General features: G+C 38.9%; 1 protein-coding gene across 1 annotated transcript; it reads left to right on the top strand.

Annotated features, from left to right (window-relative positions):
* The first annotated feature begins 1,089 nt into the window (after positions 1–1,089).
* LOC124956518 (carbonic anhydrase 2) lies at positions 1,090–17,806 on the top strand. Its single transcript, XM_047512456.1, has 8 exons — positions 1,090–1,682; positions 8,834–9,034; positions 10,758–10,879; positions 12,625–12,720; positions 14,802–14,916; positions 15,245–15,340; positions 16,750–16,928; positions 17,080–17,806. The coding sequence occupies exons 1-8, from the start codon at positions 1,643–1,645 to the stop codon at positions 17,146–17,148; spliced, it is 918 nt and encodes a 305-aa protein (XP_047368412.1). The 5' UTR covers positions 1,090–1,642; the 3' UTR covers positions 17,149–17,806.
* The last annotated feature ends 342 nt before the right edge of the window (positions 17,807–18,148 follow it).

The raw sequence follows: 18,148 nt of genomic DNA on the forward strand, positions 1-18,148 counted from the left end.
TATTTCGGATTGAAATGCAGACCAGTGCTAGCAATTTCTATGGACTACGTTTGGTCGTTTGCGTCAGTCGCCACAAATGAATAAATTTCATGTTTTAGCATCTTGCTGACTTTGAAAAATTTTTCGAAAATGCAAGTACCTATCAAAGGAAAAAAGGAAAAAGAAAAAAAGCGAAAAGAAAAACGTTCAACGATAACGTTAACGATAAATTTTCCGTTTCGATCAGATACGTAATCATTCACGAATAAAGATCCAATGGTCGCACGACACATCGTGAGACGACATTTACGATGGACTGCTTTATTACTTTATTTGTACGTACAGGTAAGTGAATTTTTATCGATGAAACCGAGGAACGCTCGGTAATCAAGTTTTCCTTCAAATTTCAAATTTCTTTTAACGTAAAATTTCGATAAACCCGAAAGATCGGAAGAATGCTTTCTGAATAGAAATTACTAGAATTCATTAATTTTTATTGGTACAGTCGTAAACGCGACCGATTCACTTTATTGGCATAATGGAGGCAGAACGATGACGTTTACGAAGCACGTTCTATGACATAACGTTATCGTGACAAATGTTACCAGCTGTTTAATAAAAAGAAAGATGCGTGTTTCCTCGAACGAATTACCTCCTCGAAATGTTGCCCATTCTTTTATTCGAACAGAGAGTACCAAAGCCATCTGTTCTTCTTTATGTTTGCACCGAGACCGTGAAATTTGTTGTTGTAAACTATCTGTCACACAATGTTACGAGACGAGACGCGAGTAGAGTCGAGCCATATTTTTTATGCCTCTAAATACATCTTTACATTTCCGTTTGAAGAAACATTCATCACGTTTTACTTTTATCGTGTGTATATATATATATATATGTATATATATAATAATTCTTTAGATGCCATACGCACAATTCATATTCAAATTGAAATTTTTTCAACGATGACTAGTAAAAAATGTTTAAGACCGATAAAAAAAAAGAGGATCCTGAACGTTGTACGTCCGCGCGCGGACTGATCCCGATAGAGTGGGGGTAAAGTCGCACGTGTGTAATGTTTGTCGCGCATGCGCCAAGAAGTTAGCGTCGGTCACGTGACCGCGCGCAATATAAACCATGGGGACGCGCCGGCCGGCGTTACATTCGTGGAAATTCTCGTGCGAGCGGTGGACACACGGTCGCGAGTCGGTACGAATCGAAAGGCATCCCAAAGAGGCAAAGCCAGAGACGGAGAGAGAGAGAGAGAGAGAGAGGGAGAATAAAAGCTGCTCTGTTGAGAAGGACGAAAGAGCACGAAGAGGAACCGAACGCGCTCGAAGTATCACGCCGATTCGATCACGAAGCAAGGAGATTCCTCCGTCTCTTTTCTTCGGCTCGAAATCCTCTTTATTGTATATTTCATTATTTACGCGCTCGTTTCCCCTCTCAGAAGGCTCTTAATCTCGTTCGTCCTTAAATACTTTTTAAATTCATAAATCAGACGCGATACTTTCTTGGAAGATTGCGCGAACGGGCAAAGGTGGCGCGTTCGATCTAGCAAAAGAACGGTACAAATCGACAAAACGAGCGGGAGCAAGTTATACTCGGATCTCAACTACGCGGATCTTAATTTCCGATACATCCGATATCGTCCTTGTCCTCCGAGATGGGCTCCAAGAACGAGTGGGACTATTCGAGCCGAAACGGTGAGTTTTATTTCTTTCAATACTCTTTAACAATGAATTTCCCTCCAATTATCTCCATAGCTTGTATTTACAGCTTGTATTTCCTCTTTATTTATTTATCTCATATCGAAATATTTCCTTTCCTCGAACGATTTTCTTCTTAGCAGAAAGCGAACGGATGAAAATGCGCAGAATTATCACAAAATTAATTGTTTCTATCATCGATAATTAATTGTTTCTTATTCCTTAGAGAGCGCGGAGCATCTGTTGCTGCTCTATTGGCGCATAATAGATTCCACATCTAACTACGTATAGATGCGTACACGTAGATATCTACGCACATCCTGGTGCTCTCGTCGCTTGGCGCGAGTCGCACGAATGGCGAACTCATATATATAATTAAGTTATATCGATTACACGCACGAATTCGTTTAAGCGACACGAACGTTCATCTCTTTTCTCGCGTATACGCTCGTTTTTCTTTTCTCTCAGTTTTGCAATTTTTTTCCCCGTTTACGTATCGCTTTTAACATCACTTTGCGCTTCCAGATCGAGCGCCCAATCGTCATTTTGCGCGCGTTACAATCTCGGAGTTAATAAAAGTTATCCTAGCGAACGAAAAAGTAAGTAAGAAATTGTATGGGTCAAGAAAAGAGCTATTTGCCATTGACAACAGGCGTCTCTTAGCTCAAATTTCTCGTCGAATTGTAAATAAAGAAGAAAAAGGAAAAAAGAAAATTTACATTTTACGACATTTAAGACGTTAATCTCTACATTTACATGGCACATGTTCGAAATGCAGACGGCCGTACTGGCCGTACCAAACGATGAAAAGATTTTGCAGCTTTCGCGGAAGGAAGTCTCTCTGTTAGGCTCTTCGTACGTGAGGAAAGGGGATTTACTCGGTAGGTAGGTAGGTAGGTAGATAGATAGGTAGGTAGGTAGGCAGGCAGGCAGGCAGGCAGGCAGGCAGGCAGGCAGGCAGGCAGGCAGGCAGGCAGGCAGGCAGGTAGATAGGTAGGTAGGGTAGTAAAATGAAAATCAATAGTTTTCCCTTCGTGCTTTCAGGCCGATGCACCTGTCCCTGTTAAAGTGTGTAGGCACGCGCTCGATCCTTGGTATACGCGCGGTTATATCGCATGCGGTCGCAAACGCGAGGACAGCAGGTCGCAGACCCAGTTTCGCTTCTCCTCGTCATCTATAGATCATAGTCGTTCGCTCTTGTTTGATCATAGTCGTCGCCCTTTTCTCCGTGGCCCCAAAATCACTCTCTTCTATTTCTCTTTCCTTTTGCCACTTTCTCTCGCTCTCTCTCGCTCTCTCTCTCTCTCTCTCTCTCTCTCGCACACCCTCGATCTTCGAAACGACCGCAATTGCAAGTACAGCGAATTGCCTATTATTCTTATGCAAGTACATGCGTCTTATTCGGCTACAGCCTGTGCGATTGCTTCCATTCCGTCGCGTTAAAACTTAGAGATCTTCGATTAAATCGATTTCATTGGAAATCCCTCAAATAGTTCTGTCTAGAGCGAAACTGTAGGTACCTCTACGACGCTACGTATAAGTACGCGCAGTTATCTACAAATACTAGTCGTTGAGACGCGCGCGTGCATCTATGCGCGACGAAACTTTAGAAAGTCGCTTCTTCTAGCCAATGGTATGCGATAATCTCATCGGCAACGCGATGTCACGTGCAACCCAAGCTCTAACTACCAGTGATTAAGGTATGCTTTTTCTAAATCTTACTTTCCATCGCGAGGGTACTTGCGACTCTCGTTAAACAAGGTTCTTCGTGCCGTTGGCTGCATGCAATTAAAGGAAAAGGATTTCCTTTAATTACATATATTTTTTTTTATCCTTTCTTTCCTTCTTTCTTCCTTTCCTTATGTCGCAACCTAACGATCTTCGTTTTATTTGCACGGCGTGGACTTATGGCGTTCGTCAAGTTGAATACAAATTAACTATTCAATGGACGGAAGGAAGTTTTCTCTTTGAAAGGAGAAGACCGAGGGGGAGGGAAGCTTAACGACTTATTAATTGCTAACTAATATTATATTCCTTTCGATAACGTTCCTTTCGTAACGTAAATGGAGAAGAGAAAAAACGATCGAATTCGAGGGCTTTCCTCGAAATAAATAAAGCTCGAAATCGTCGAGAAGGGCGTCGTAGTGATTGATAAAACAGGAGGTGTTAACAGTACTGATCTATACGCATATCGATTTGAATAATAATTCCCAAGTTGCCTCTTTAAGACGTCGTATACCTTTCGCACATTTTCCATCGAGTTTACATTAACGTCTTGAACTCCTTCAAATAGGAGTATAGACGAAAACCGGTTGGGAACCAGTTTACCTAGGAAATATTTTGTTTCTTTTTGAAAGGCAAGAAGAATATAAAATGTACGTACAAAGTGAATAATATCTGGTAATTGTCGAGGGTATGCTTCCTTTATTTCCTATCTTTCTATGACTCGGCTAAAGATAGACAGCACTTTTTTAGCCTCTCTGATCCAAGCCTTTCAGACGCCCGCCGAGTCTTCGTTATCGAACGCTCGCTCAGCTCAAATAATTCACTTTGTAGTCACGAAATTATTGCAGCTTGGCTCGGTAACGTGTAATTCGCCCAACCGATAATTTTCCTCTCGAAAAGAAAACGGTGATCTTGCGTCGTTCGTAAAGTCATCCCGCGTTGATTACACGAGACACGTGAAATTCTTGGAGGTTCGAAGTTAATGACATTATTCTGTCACACGCTAATGATCATGCTTGGAGTGCCATTGTCGGATAGCCAACAACCTGTTGACCCTTTTCGTTGAACGCTTATCCTCCTATCGGTTGAATCGTATCCTCCGGTACGGACGTCGAGACGTATTTATCGAAATGACACGCGTGATTTTCTTTTTTAATGGCTTCGTGAAATGGATATTTCGAAACGTTCAAAGAGGTCTTGAGAGAGAGAGAGAGAGAGAGAGAAGTAAGGAAAAATGCAAATAGATTCAACGAATAAAACTCTTTTCTTCTCGCACTTTTACGCTTTCTCCCCTTCTACTCTATATCCACGTGTATATAAAATACGTTCTGTATTTTACAAAACTTTCCGTAAAAAGAATCGTAAAACAAACAAAAGGTCAAATTGAGATGCGAATTGAGATGCGTAAATTAGACGGGAATTCTAATATAATATTCAAGCGTTCACTCGAGTATTAATAAAAGTAGCTGGAGCCGTTACGTTTCGTTAAGTAACCGAGCCGGTCGATGCGAGTATGTATGTACTTATATGATACATACGAAAAACAACTTTGCTTATCGGCTTAATAATTGAAATTAATTTTGCCCCGAGCGTACTCGCTTAACGAGTTAACCCATTTATAACAGGACAGGCACGGCTGTATTTTCAAATTGATGAAAAACGGCGGCGCATCATGGAAGGTTATTTAATCAAACGATCGACTTGCGTTAAACGTAAATCTTCTTTAACGTACGAGCTGGTATCAGTTTCTGGATGGGACAATGAAAAGTTACGATCTCGAATTGAAATCTCGGCTAAAATTGGATATTTGCGTCGATGCGCCGAGAGTCAACTAAACTAAGTTATTGTTTCGCGTAGCTTGGCGAAACATGGAAAAAGGATACGTTGGCGTTGCAACGAAATAAGACTCTCTTCTTCTCTTTTGCATCTTCGCGAAACGCTCGTCTCGTTTTTTATTAACTTGTAATAAGTGAAACGAACGGAGAATAAGGATGAATCCGTAATTTATCACACGTTACAAAATAGAACGTAGATAGAAAGAAAAATTATTCCATTAAAATTTTTACCGTATTATTGACATTTAATTTATTATTTCGTATTTATCCTAAACTTTGAATAATATTCGTTAGAGTATCTGAAAAAAGTATTAGCGATGTTTCTTCTCATTCTCTCGACGATTAAACACCTCGTTGGTTATTTATTCTTCGAGGAAGCTAAAAAGCTTCACGCTTTTTAATGACCGCGGAAAGACAAAGGCACGGCGTAAAACAAGAAGAAACGGTATAAAGCGAAACGAGTCGATGGTTAACTTTGATTACCTCATTAAAAGCCGTCGATCCTCTAACACGTCCTTGGAATAATCAAGTTTGGTTCGTTTTAATCTGCGAACGTCCATGACTTGACGTATGCAGTATATGTACACGTTATGCGTTACGTTAAAGTTTAACGCGCGTGTGCGCGGGATATATAGTGAGGATCGGCGCGTGGAATAGAAATGATCGAGAAACGGCGCGGACGGGACAAGATGGATTCGAGCTCCACGCCCGCGCTTTCCCTGTCTTAACATAAAAGGAACGGCTCTTGCTCACATTATATTTCTCGTGGAACAAAACGGTCACGTGCCTTTCGCAATCGGACGGCCGTTTTAAATGCGCGCCTTTTGAATCGTTTCACCCATGATTTTGAAGCGTCTCACCGCAATTAGATATCGTTTAATAACAATAACCTTGAATATCTCGTTTGTAACGCAATGAGCGATCGTAAATAATTTCGATATTATACATTTTTAGACGAATTCGATCGGATCGCACCAACGGAAGAAATATAATAATAAATAATAAATTAAAAGCACAATTCTAGTCTTATCTAATGTTTTTTTCCTTATATCCAGCTGTGATTCATTGACGGCAAGGTTGAACGTACCTAATTTGATAGCGATCACTTGAGATGATCGGTCCTTAGGCTTTACATTTTATCATAGGACAAAAGTGCCAACTCAACTACTCGATTTATTATTTCATAACGATTTAATATCGTTTCAATAAACGATACGGATGTCTATCTAATGCTCGTCGTTACGTTACATATTAACAAATCTTTCTCTTCTCTTCTTTCGTTAATAAACCTCTGTAAATATTTGAGATTCTTGATTTTGAGCGAAACGATAACGAGAGATGCGATTGAAAAATCTTGTGACTCGAACTAGTTCATCTCGATTACGATAGTATGCGTCGGATGATATACGAAGAGAATGATATTACATGATATCTATTGAAATACCGTTTTCTCTAACAATATTATCTTTCTGATATGACAGAGAATAGGTAAGATTTAGTGATGATAATAAGCTTCTGTAACGTCGTTCAACGAAACTGCACACTCGTCAAGGTCACTGTCAAGATCTTCAAAGGCAATGCGCTGTACATATATATTTATCAGGGGAGGGAGAGAGAGAGAGAGAGGGCGTACGGTTGCTTTATATCTTTCGTCCTCTAGAGTTTATCTCTTCGTTCTCGAGAAAGCTAAGGACTAGAACAACCACCGTAAGGAACGAACCGGTTTCTCATCGTTCCTCACCGTTTTCGATTATCACGAGCCAACGAAATGGGAGCCTTAGTCTGTGGTACGTGATGTCCTCTTTTTATTCTCCTCGAATACGAAGATTTTGGAAAGATTACCGTTACTTACCGTCCTTCGTCTTCGAATCCTTGTTAGTTCCTATATTAATATATACCTTAAAAGTAACAAAATCCATTAACTGTCTATATATGTCTATGTGTATTACGAAAGGTTACACTGTTACGTACGTAAGCGTACGTAAATATTTCACGTAAACGCATATATATATATATATATATATATAAATTTTTTTTTATTACGTTCGTACTTTTCAAAATGATTCACAAAAATCCATAAAAATATTCCTATTCTATTTTAAACGAGATACTTGAAGGACTTTACTTCTTTGTTATATTTGTCTGTCGAATAACTTTGCTCATATTTACGAGGATAATAAAGAAGTCGACGACGATTCTATTAATCCTTTTATAATCATCGCGAGCTTAGATCCGATCAAATTTCACGCAACTGTGACGTGGTGAACTATGAAAATAACGAGGAACACGATCTAATGTATGTAGTAGGCTCACTGTTTAGCGAATTAATGACGCGCGAGACTGTCCGCACGTGACTATGATTTCATCATCGATTACTATGTCAGAGCCAAGCATGACGACCTTGAACATAGAGATTTGCTAGCGACCTTGGAGAGCGGGAGGCTTTGAAATCGAATCGTCTTGCAAAAATTCTTTCCTTTCCTAAACAAACTTTTCGAGAATGTCCGTTAAAGAATCGAAAAGTTTACTCTATGAGAGAGTGAACAGGCATAGACCTCGAGAACGGCATGAATCACGAGCGTTGATAAGAAGAAATTAATGGGAATCAGCTGCACGTGACACACGTAACCGATAACAATTTCGTCGAGTTTGAACACGTAGCATGTGACTTTATTCTACGCGAATCACGAGCGTCGGGCACATTGACCGCACGATTCTTCGTCTCGAATTTATCGACCAGCTCCCGAATACATTAGGAACATAACTTTCCTTCCTTACGAACGTCTTTTACAGTTAGGCGAGATAAAGGTAATAGAGTAGATTTTAGAAAGGAGGGGAGATAACGCGTTCCATTGAGAAAGGGAGGGGGCAGAGAGAGACAGAGAGAGCGAGAGAGCGGAGAGCGAGAGAGCGAGCGAGAGAGCGAGCGAGCGAGAGAGAGAGAGAGAGAGAGAGAGAGAGAGAGAGAGAGAGAGGGAAGGAAAGAAAGGAAATGGCCATTTCATAATTGGTGTCACGATCAAGATAGGAAGTAGTAAAAAGTCGTCATCTTATTGTCCCTCTGTTAGGGACAATCTAATTGTGGGAAGTGGTGCGATGCTTTCCGTGATATCAATCGAGGTCGCTGTCTCGACCATCAATATCACGACTGACAATGAGAGACTTTTCAATCGTTTTCTACAGAACCATTTCTCTATTTGTAATATTACTTTAACACGTCGCGCGTTCGACAGAATCCATTCCAAGACCGATGAACTTTTCACTTCATACATACACACACACACACACATATATATATATATATATATATATATTTAACAAATTCGTAATATCACGCTATGCCTATATAACAACTGCATCGATATTTTAAGGCGCAGATATCCGCTCTTCCTTTCCTCCTTTCTCTTCACGATAAGAAATACTACGTCTTGCAACGCGGTTGCTGATAAGATTAGAGAGATTAGATTAGATATATAATTTTTGATTCTTCGTAAATTACGCTAATTGCTACGATTAATAAAAGCTTTTAATAACACGTAATAAAATATTCTTTCTTTTCTTTTTTTTTCATTTCCTTCTTTTTCGCAGGACCCAGCACTTGGGTGGAGAAATTCCCAATGGCGGCGGGTTCGAGGCAGAGTCCGGTGAATATCGAAACCGACCGGGTAGAATCCGATCACGAGGCTCTAAGTAGCAAACCTCTTCGTTGGAAATATCCTGCTACTGCATCCCGGAAGTTGGTCAATCCAGGATATTGTTGGAGAATCGATACCGATGGTGATGGGACTCGTAAGTTATCCCCTTTCGAATCCCCTACCACGAATTCGCCACCTGCGGATTACGATTATTACGGGACATTTTTCTAAAAGCTACGCCGAAACTTGCTTTGGTATCATTGAAAGTTATCTATATATATATATATATAAATGTGTATATATATATATACATATATATATATATATATATTTAAATCGCGATTTCCACGGCGATCGCAAATCTCACGAGCGCCACCGCCATCGAGATTTGCATTCTCGTCGATCTGCAATTCAATGTTGTCGATTGCAATCGCCTTCTGGCGTTTGCATCGCGAGACCTAAAAAGAAAAAGAGGAGAATGGAAAGGGAGGAGGAAACGCCAAGTAGGGTGTCTCGTTGTAACACTTTGTGGTCACTTGGAGCGGCCGATACCAAAGTGTTGGTACACATAGTACTTACTTGGATGCAACCAAGTCCTCCTCTCTACATGGAGTTCCCTAACCTCGTGACCAATCGCTCTAGGATATGTTAATATTTTTCACGCCAAGATCGCGACCATGCTACTTTTTTCTTTCCTTTCCTTTTCTTTCTTTTTCATCTTTTTCACTTTAATTTCCACTCCGTATGACTAATTAAGCACGTCCGCGATATCGCCCCATTTCACAGTTTCGCGAGCTATAGAAACAAAACTTTGCTTCTTCTTTCTTCTTTTAACGGATAAATATCTAGAAAAGAATAACTAGTAAGGAGCCATCCAAAAGGATAAACCATTAGCCTTTTTAATGCGTTTATTCGCCAACCCTTCTTTATGTTCTTTGCATCTTCTTCTTCTTCTTCTTCTTCTTCTTCTTCTTTGATTAACTATCGTCACCTATTGGTTTTCATCTCTTCACGCGACGCTACGTTCGCCGTAACCCAGTATCCGGCTGTCGGTATTCGTGAAATCTCGCGCGTCAGAAGCGAGTTTATTTTAGCATTATCGTAGAACGAAATAAGCGTTCGTCGCTGGTTCGCTTTTTCGAAGAAGAGGAAAAAAAGAAAAGAATATCGATTTTAAAGACGCCGCTGATACCTAAATAGCTTCGTGGCGAACGGGCAATCGGTTTAAGGAGGCTCTTACCTTCGAAAATTTGCCCTCGAGCGTGTTCGAAACGAGGACAAAGATACGGCTGCGTAGCGATTAATTCTTGAACGACTTTCTTCGTCGATATACCTACTTACATACCTACTGTTTACTTTACGGTAGAGTTGTAACCGCGCGCGTAAAGTAATTTCTAAACTTTTTGAATGATTCATAATTTAAGAATTTACCCTAGGTATTTAACGTCAAATTTTCAGGCTTCAAAAATCAGCCTAATTACGTTGCTACGCTTTGTAGATACTTTTGTAATTTTAAATAATATTAATTCTCTATCTAATTAAGAAAAAGAAAAAAGAAAAGAAAAAGAAGGAACGACTTGATAAGGCAAAGAAACATTTCCCATAGGACTCTTTCAAATATTTCACTGAAGCTCTCAAGAAGCTTCAGTCGATATAAATAAGCTCAGCCCTTTTATCGCTGTCCCCCGACATACCGGGGCCAGCGCAAATGCGTTTGGTCTAATCAGGCGCATCCTGTAATAGAGACGTAACAGGAACGATCGAAGTGTCCCGCGAATATTCTAGTTAGAATCTAGTTAGCGTATCAATTGTCCTTTTTTCTTCCTCTTCTTTCGTCTAGAAAGATTGTTGTCATAAAGATCCAATTTTAATTGCAGTTTTGAGCGGTGGACCTCTCATGGATGATATTTATAAGCTCGAACAGTATCATTGCCATTGGGGATGTAGCGACTCGAGAGGTTCCGAGCATACCGTTGACGGTCAAGCTTTCGCTGGCGAGGTATCTTTTTATCCATATTCTTTCTTAATCTCGGAGAATTCTCAAGTGTTCGACATAAAAGGAGCTTATCCTATATTGATTTATATCGAGTATAATACGAATGTAATAGAATTTACAGGGATCTACGAAAATAAGTCGTCGTTTATCTATAAATTAATAATCTTAAAGGTAGTCTTATGCTATGCGTTAAGCTAACATTGAGAATTCTTTGAAAATAATTTTTACGACGCCCTCTTACGACGAAATACTCTCTACGAGTAAAGGATAAATATATAAATATAATCGAGATCGCGAAATGAAAGTTTTACTCGAGCAAGTCGTATTGCGCGTCGTCATTGTTGTTCCGATCTGCCGATCGACTTTGACTCTCTCGTCTATCGCGTTGTTAATTCATTTCACGTGGAACGTGAATCACGTCGCGGTCGTTCGTTCGAACTCACGAGTTACCTCCAGGCGTAGGCTTTTTCTATCGCGACGCGAGTCGACCGACGTACCGAGAAACTCCGCTTATATTATATCTATCTGTAAATAGTTTTGGACGTAATCTATGGAAATAAGAAATCTGTGATGGTCGAGAACGAGAACGTTAATGGAATCGGTCAAATAACTTTTTCTTTCCTCTCTCTCTCTCTCTCTCTCTCTCTCTCTCTCTCTCTCTCCCTCTCCCTCCCTCTCTCTCTCTCTCTCTCTCTCTCTCTCTCTCTCTCTCTTTCGGTTCGTCCATCGCGAGCGTCTGTACGTTTGCATATTTTTTAAGCAATTTATCATTAGTGCCGTTATATCATTATAACGATTGATCCATCGATGCTTTAGGTACATATTATCCTAGGCGATCGTAACGGCGCGGTCGTGTCTATAGATAGAAACGGCTAGAGTCGAATCGTTTCACGTTTATCGTCATCGTCCGGAACACAAAACGCGAGACGCAATCGCTCGACTGCACGCAAATCGCATCTGAATTGTGCAACGATCCGATCGTACACCTGCGCATTGTTAGCGATGAGAGTAAACCGTTGAAAAGAACATCTTAGTTTATTCTCCATACGAGTATTGCTATTATACGAGTTTTCCTATTTACGAGAATACCGTTACGACCTGTCGATTTTATTTACTTATGTAGTAAAATCTTTTATTCGTCCTTTCTTTTTTACTAAGATGTAAAATGTATGTGATGAAATTTTAGGATGACACATTGTCTACTTATCGTGATTAATTTAAGATAAATGAATATCGAGGAGTCAATTTACGAGACGATTAACGAAAGTTCGTTGAATGTAATTTAAGTGGAAGCGTCTAAAACGCGTTTACTTTAGAACTGACGAGATATATAATATCTAGATTGTTTACTCTCATTATTTGTTGCTTCTCGAGGGTATAATTACATCAGCAGTCCGGTACGAGAAATCGATTATCAACCGCGAACAAATATTCCATATTTCGTTTAAACGTAATTATATCTATAGACATATGTACGTGTTAATAAACGTAAAAAATCCGATGGTCAAAAGGAAAACTTAATTTTCAGGCGGTCGTTAATCGTTTACGCCACGAACAAAAAAAGAAAGATTGACTTCTGATTGGCAGAAGACAGACGAAAAGCTTGTTCTTATAATCGACGAGCATTCGTTTACACGCTAACCAATTAACATGTTCGATAGTTTTCTTGAATCATGAGTTACGCAACGAGAATAAATACAGAGATGGGACAAGTTGATGCACTCAGTTTTCCTACTTTATTCTTTCAGCTCCACTTGGTTCATTGGAACACAAGCAAGTACAAGACATTCGCGGAAGCTGCGAAAGCGTCGGATGGTCTCGCGGTGTTGGGTGTCTTCCTCAAGGTCAGTTACTTCTCTCTCTCTCTCTCTCTCTCTCTCTCTCCCTCCCTCTCTCTTACTTCGTACGATATTCCTTAGAGGTCGATGCATACCCCTCGAAGCCCCTTTTATTATTATTAGCGATTATTTATCCTCCTTATCGAAACACTCTCTTTTTCTATGGATGCACTCTTATGCGGCTGTTAAACCCGCGCTTATGTCAAAGCTTTTTTATATAAGCTGCAAGCTCTAGAAGCAGAATCCGTAACAGTGGCGACGTTAACAGCATTGGTTGATAGACGATTACGTAAACGTTTCTACGGCGAAGGACGTGAACCATTATTTCATTCTTCCAAACTGTAGCGAAATTCGTTTTTCCACACGAGCACGGATATCGTTAACTTGATAGCGCGACCACCGGATGGAATTTAAATCGATCATTTCCTTCGTCCGACGCTCACTCTCTCTTACCGGAAAGATCGATTTTTATGATGGCCATTGCTATACTGTCAAGAAGAAGGAACTTCCTTCGTATTCTTTCTTCCTTCTTTTTTTTTCTTTCCTTTTCCTTCGGTCACGAAAGCTCGTCGATGGATAAAAGAGAAAGATACGAGAGATCAAAGATACGAAAGATACACGATATAATTCGTTTCAAAATCACTGTGCAATCGTTTTTGAAAAGTAATTTCTTCTATTGGATAGACCCTTTGCGGATAATCATTTTTAAGAAAGTTTTCTCCGTTTACGATTATATCAAATTCCCACGATTACATCGCATAATTTCGATTTCATATGTGACAGAGAGAAAAGGATGATTCATAAAGTGCCTAAGAGGTTATGTCATGATAAAAACGTACCTCGTTTGTTTATTATCAATCGCGTATTGAAAGCCAGCGTCCACGTCGTTTCTACGTTCGTTGCATAATATTTCGAAGCAAAGTCTTAGATTTATCGAATCGCAAATACGTAAACGCATTCCGAGCTATCTATCATGTATATGGAATTTTTACGTGCGCGCGCGCGTTAACACGCTTTATATCTATTATTATAAAGCGGTGCAATTTGAAAAGTGCCGTTGCACAATCGCGAAGACGAAGTTTCGCGCGAAAATTATTATCGACTACATGCGAAGCTTTCAACGACGTCTTTTTTTTTTCTTTTTTTTTTTTTTTTTTTTTTCTTTTTTATCTAATTTTGACAATAGAACATATCTTCCGTCCTTCGGAACAATGTCTTAGGTGTAGCGAATGTCGTCAATACTTATGTTCTTACATTTATTCCGTATGCAATTAAAGACATTTCTAACGGTACCATTCCAAGTACGTGATCGTTAGATAATCGCCAATTAATGTGACATATGGTCCGTATAGAAGAGCGATACTTGAATCGACGTCGTTCGATTCTGAATGCACATGCTAGTCGCATAATTAGATCCCAATGCGATCGCGATGCGATCGCAATACGATCGCCATCTAATGAATAAATAAATTAAGATAAAGAACAGAATCGAATCGAATAGAATCGTCAGTTACAATATTTATATTGTAACTGTGTGAACGTTATTCATCTTTTTATGATCGATGAAAATATGATTTTATAGGAATATATAATTTTTTCCTATATGAAGGAGGAAAAGGGCAGCAAATCTATGGAACATATAGATCGAATCATTTTTACATAAGAAAATCGTATATTCGTAGGATAGAAAGATCATCGGTGCACGACAAATCGATTTCCAATCGTCCAAAAGCGTAGAAATACTTTATGACCGTCCCTTATGTTTATGAGCTAACGAACGGGGTTTGCTCGTTCGACGAGAACTTTCTTATAACTTATAGATCAAAGCGAATCGTATAGTCGGCAATTTAAATCATTGCCTTAACAAACAAGAGTTCGTCCTTAAAATCAATTGGTTTTGATACGTTCGAGTTCGATCGAGGAAACGTGTACGCTTAATTAATTGATATTATCGATCGTCTAATTATTAAATGTCACGTGAAAGGAAGTTTTCTCAAGGGGACTTTTAATTTTCTTCTTTTCTTTTTTTTCCTTTCTTACTTTTCTTTTTCTTTTCTTTTTTCTTCCTTTCTCTCTCTTTTTCATAGGTTGGCAAGGCCCACGAGGAGATGGATAAGATCGCACGTTTATTGCCATACGTGTCGCACAAGGACGAAGTTGTAGAAATAGCGGATCTCATTGACCCCAGCAAGTTGCTTCCCGGTGAGTTTATTCGAAAATACATCCAAGCTTAACGTTTAGATCGTAATAAACTATTCACGTTGTTTAAAACAATATCGGCTTAAAATTATTATAGTAATCATTATCGTTTTGGTTTAGCAAATTAAAAGTAGATATATGAATTTACAAACGATTAGATGACCGGCTATAGACGTAGAATTAGTTTTGTAGTTGGACAAAGTTTAGTGTAGCTGACGATCGCGGTCTCTTCGAACGGAAAAGACGTACCAATCGAGTCTCACTCTGAAATGCAATAACAAGCTACTATCAACTAACAAAATGCACTAATGCACCGTAAACGCGCATGCAGTGCGCGGTGGACGAGTCAGCACGCAGAGATGCGCTAATCCGTGCATGCGTTGGGCCGACCGAATCATACGTCATGAGAACAAATTGGATTTTCAAGGTTCGTATAATGCCTTGAACTACATATGTACGTCTCGCTACGTATCGTGAGTTCCGCGCTCGAGCGTGTCTCCGTCGTCATCTTTTCCTTTTCATTTTTGATCGCTCAAAAAGTGAGATAGAGAGCGAGCGACCGAGAGAGAAAAAGGAAAAAATCAAGGAGAACGTTCGAAGCGTATCACGATCGATTCTTGTGAAGCCTCAGCCTCGAAGCTGGAATTTTCTCAATTTATTTTCATCTTTCCTGCTTTTTTTCTTTTTTTCTTTTTTTTTTTTTCTTTTTTCTTCCTTCTCTCTTTCTTCTACTTTTTATAATTCGTGCGTGCGAGGAGATAAAAGTAGTTCCTCGATTTTGCATTTTTCTTCATGTAGATTCGTTGCACTCGTCTTAACGAGTACCTGTGTACTGTCACTATTTCGCTTGTCACCTTAAAATATTTTTCCTCGACGCACGCTTCTTGACGACTTATCATTGACAGGTCCATCGATTGCCTTTTCTTCCTTTCTTCGTTTCTTTCTTTGTTTCTTTGTTTCTTTGTTTCTTTGTTTCTTTGTTTCTTTGCCCATATACCCTTGACGTCTAATTGATGATAATATTCTCTCCGTAACGTTGTCATCCGTATACATCGTGAAGTAAATTTAATAGAATCCTTGTGCGCGAGAAACGAATGGACGTCGACGTGACCCTAAGTTTCTAATTTCCATCTACCCATGGGGATAATATTATTTCAAGATACATATTAACTAAATTGTGCAGTTTCATTTGTCATCGTCCTAACGCTCTGTCTTATTGTCCAAATGACTCGAATATCGCATACGGTGATGAATTTTATTCGTCGATACTATCGCATTTAATCGCCATTTTGTCCTATTTGTTGTCACCTTATATTGGATTGCTTCGTTCATTTTATCAACGTCTCATCGTCTCATCGCTTTTTCGATTAATAAATGGAATTAAGTGAACGGTACTAAAAATAAAATCACATTTTGACCTTCTATCCGAAGCGAGAACATATGTCTTAGGACACGTACGAGGGAAACATTAGCTGAATGACGGGTTCACCCTCGTCTCTATTATCTTATCGCTAATCGATTTCTTCTCGAAATTGTTTAATTGGGGAAGGCATCATTGGAAGAACGTTTCAACGAAGAACAATAATGTTTTCTCGCTGTCATAATTTGCCAATATTACATAAATAATCGAATTTTACATATAGAATAATTATTGTCACTCTTTTCTTATATCCACAGGATGAATTAGATGCTTTTATCTTTATCAAGTTAATAATCGTATAAATTCCGTATAATCACTATGGCAGTCGTTGCATGTTGCACCGTTTTTTCTTAAGATGGTGTGCTTTATCTGTAACGTTGCGATTTTTCAACATGTTCTTCCTTGTTTACCTTCAGACGATAACGGTTATTGGACATATTTGGGATCCCTGACAACTCCACCGTTTAACGAGAGCGTCACATGGATTCTCTTCAAGAAATACATCGAGGTGTCTCATCACCAGCTCAACATCTTTCGTAATCTGCGTAAATTCCCACGCGGAGAGGAATGTCCTTGTCACGAGAATCACGGGGCTGTAAGACCTTTTCTTTTTTTCCTTTTTTTTTTTTTTTTTTTTTTTTTATTAGCGAGTAAAAAAATTTATATTGCATTTCCGTTCGTACGATCAAAGTTTCGTATATCTATCATTTTCATTTCAATTAATCCTTTTACCTTTCTCCTTACAGGTGATCAACAATTTCCGTCCACCGCTGCCTCTAGGAAATCGTGTGCTAAGGGAATGTGGCAGCTTTTAAACTTTTCTCTTTCCTTCTTCCCCTCTCCCCCTCCCCCCCCCCCTCTCTCTCTCTCTCTCTGTCCTCCTTTGCAAGAAGATAGAAGATTCGTCAAGTTCAGTAGCCGAATTAGTTACACTACTAACGTTCGTAATGGATCTTCTTCAAATCGTGGAGCTTTCCTTCGTAAACTATCTGCGTAACAACTACGTGCCTTGTGCTCCTCGAAATCCACGGTTTTCTTTGATTTCTGCACGAGGCAAAAGTGTGTCGTTAATGATCAAAAACTGCGGAAATAAGAAAAATGACAAACAAAAAATATTACATACGAGTGATTTATCGACGGTCTATTTAATAATATAGGTCTATTTTAAATAGATTCTTTACAACTGTTAAATATTAATATCGTGAGACATTTTTAGATATAACGAAATACATAGGTAAAAAGAAAGCTCAAAAATGCTTTAGTTGCACTTTTGAGAATATATGTCGATAGCACGATGCTTCTTTATAATAACCTCTGAAGAAGTAATACTTATTGTTAGTCATTGAGAATAATCGTGGTAAACTACTCTGTTCCAAGTGCAATTAATTAAAATGATTGCTTATGGACGGTCATTGTTGCATATTTGATAATATTTGTGTTTGTGAGATATAAATATATAGTTATATGTTTGTATGACACTGTGTAAACTCTCGTAGGATCGATCTTGTTCTATTTTTCTTTCTGTTACTAATAATTTTTATGACGATTTAAAATCGTTACGGTAAACCGTAAAAACGTATTGTGTTAAATTTAACCGAATTCATTCCGTACTCTTTCATCATACTATTGTCAATGCTTTCCGTTCATTTTATAACTAGTTTTATTCTATTTTTATAAAATGTCATGTATAGTATGAAAAATATCAACGCGAGAATAGACATCGAAAGAAATCACATTGGTTCGATCCTTGAAAAGAAACAAAAAAAAGAAAAAAAAGAAAAAAAAGAAAAAAAAGAAAAAAAAAGAAAAGAAAAA

Source organism: Vespa velutina, chromosome 22 (assembly GCF_912470025.1).
Source record: "Vespa velutina chromosome 22, iVesVel2.1, whole genome shotgun sequence".
NCBI lineage: Eukaryota > Metazoa > Arthropoda > Insecta > Hymenoptera > Vespidae > Vespa > Vespa velutina.

Excerpts from the sequence above, each read along its gene's own strand:
- LOC124956518 (XM_047512456.1), top strand. The coding sequence starts at position 1,643 with ATGGGCTCCAAGAACGAGTGGGACTATTCGAGCCGAAACG. Across the intron at positions 9,035-10,757 it reads TACCGATGGTGATGGGACTC|TTTTGAGCGGTGGACCTCTC; the intron begins GTAAGTTATCCC and ends TTTTAATTGCAG. Across the intron at positions 16,929-17,079 it reads GTCACGAGAATCACGGGGCT|GTGATCAACAATTTCCGTCC; the intron begins GTAAGACCTTTT and ends TTCTCCTTACAG.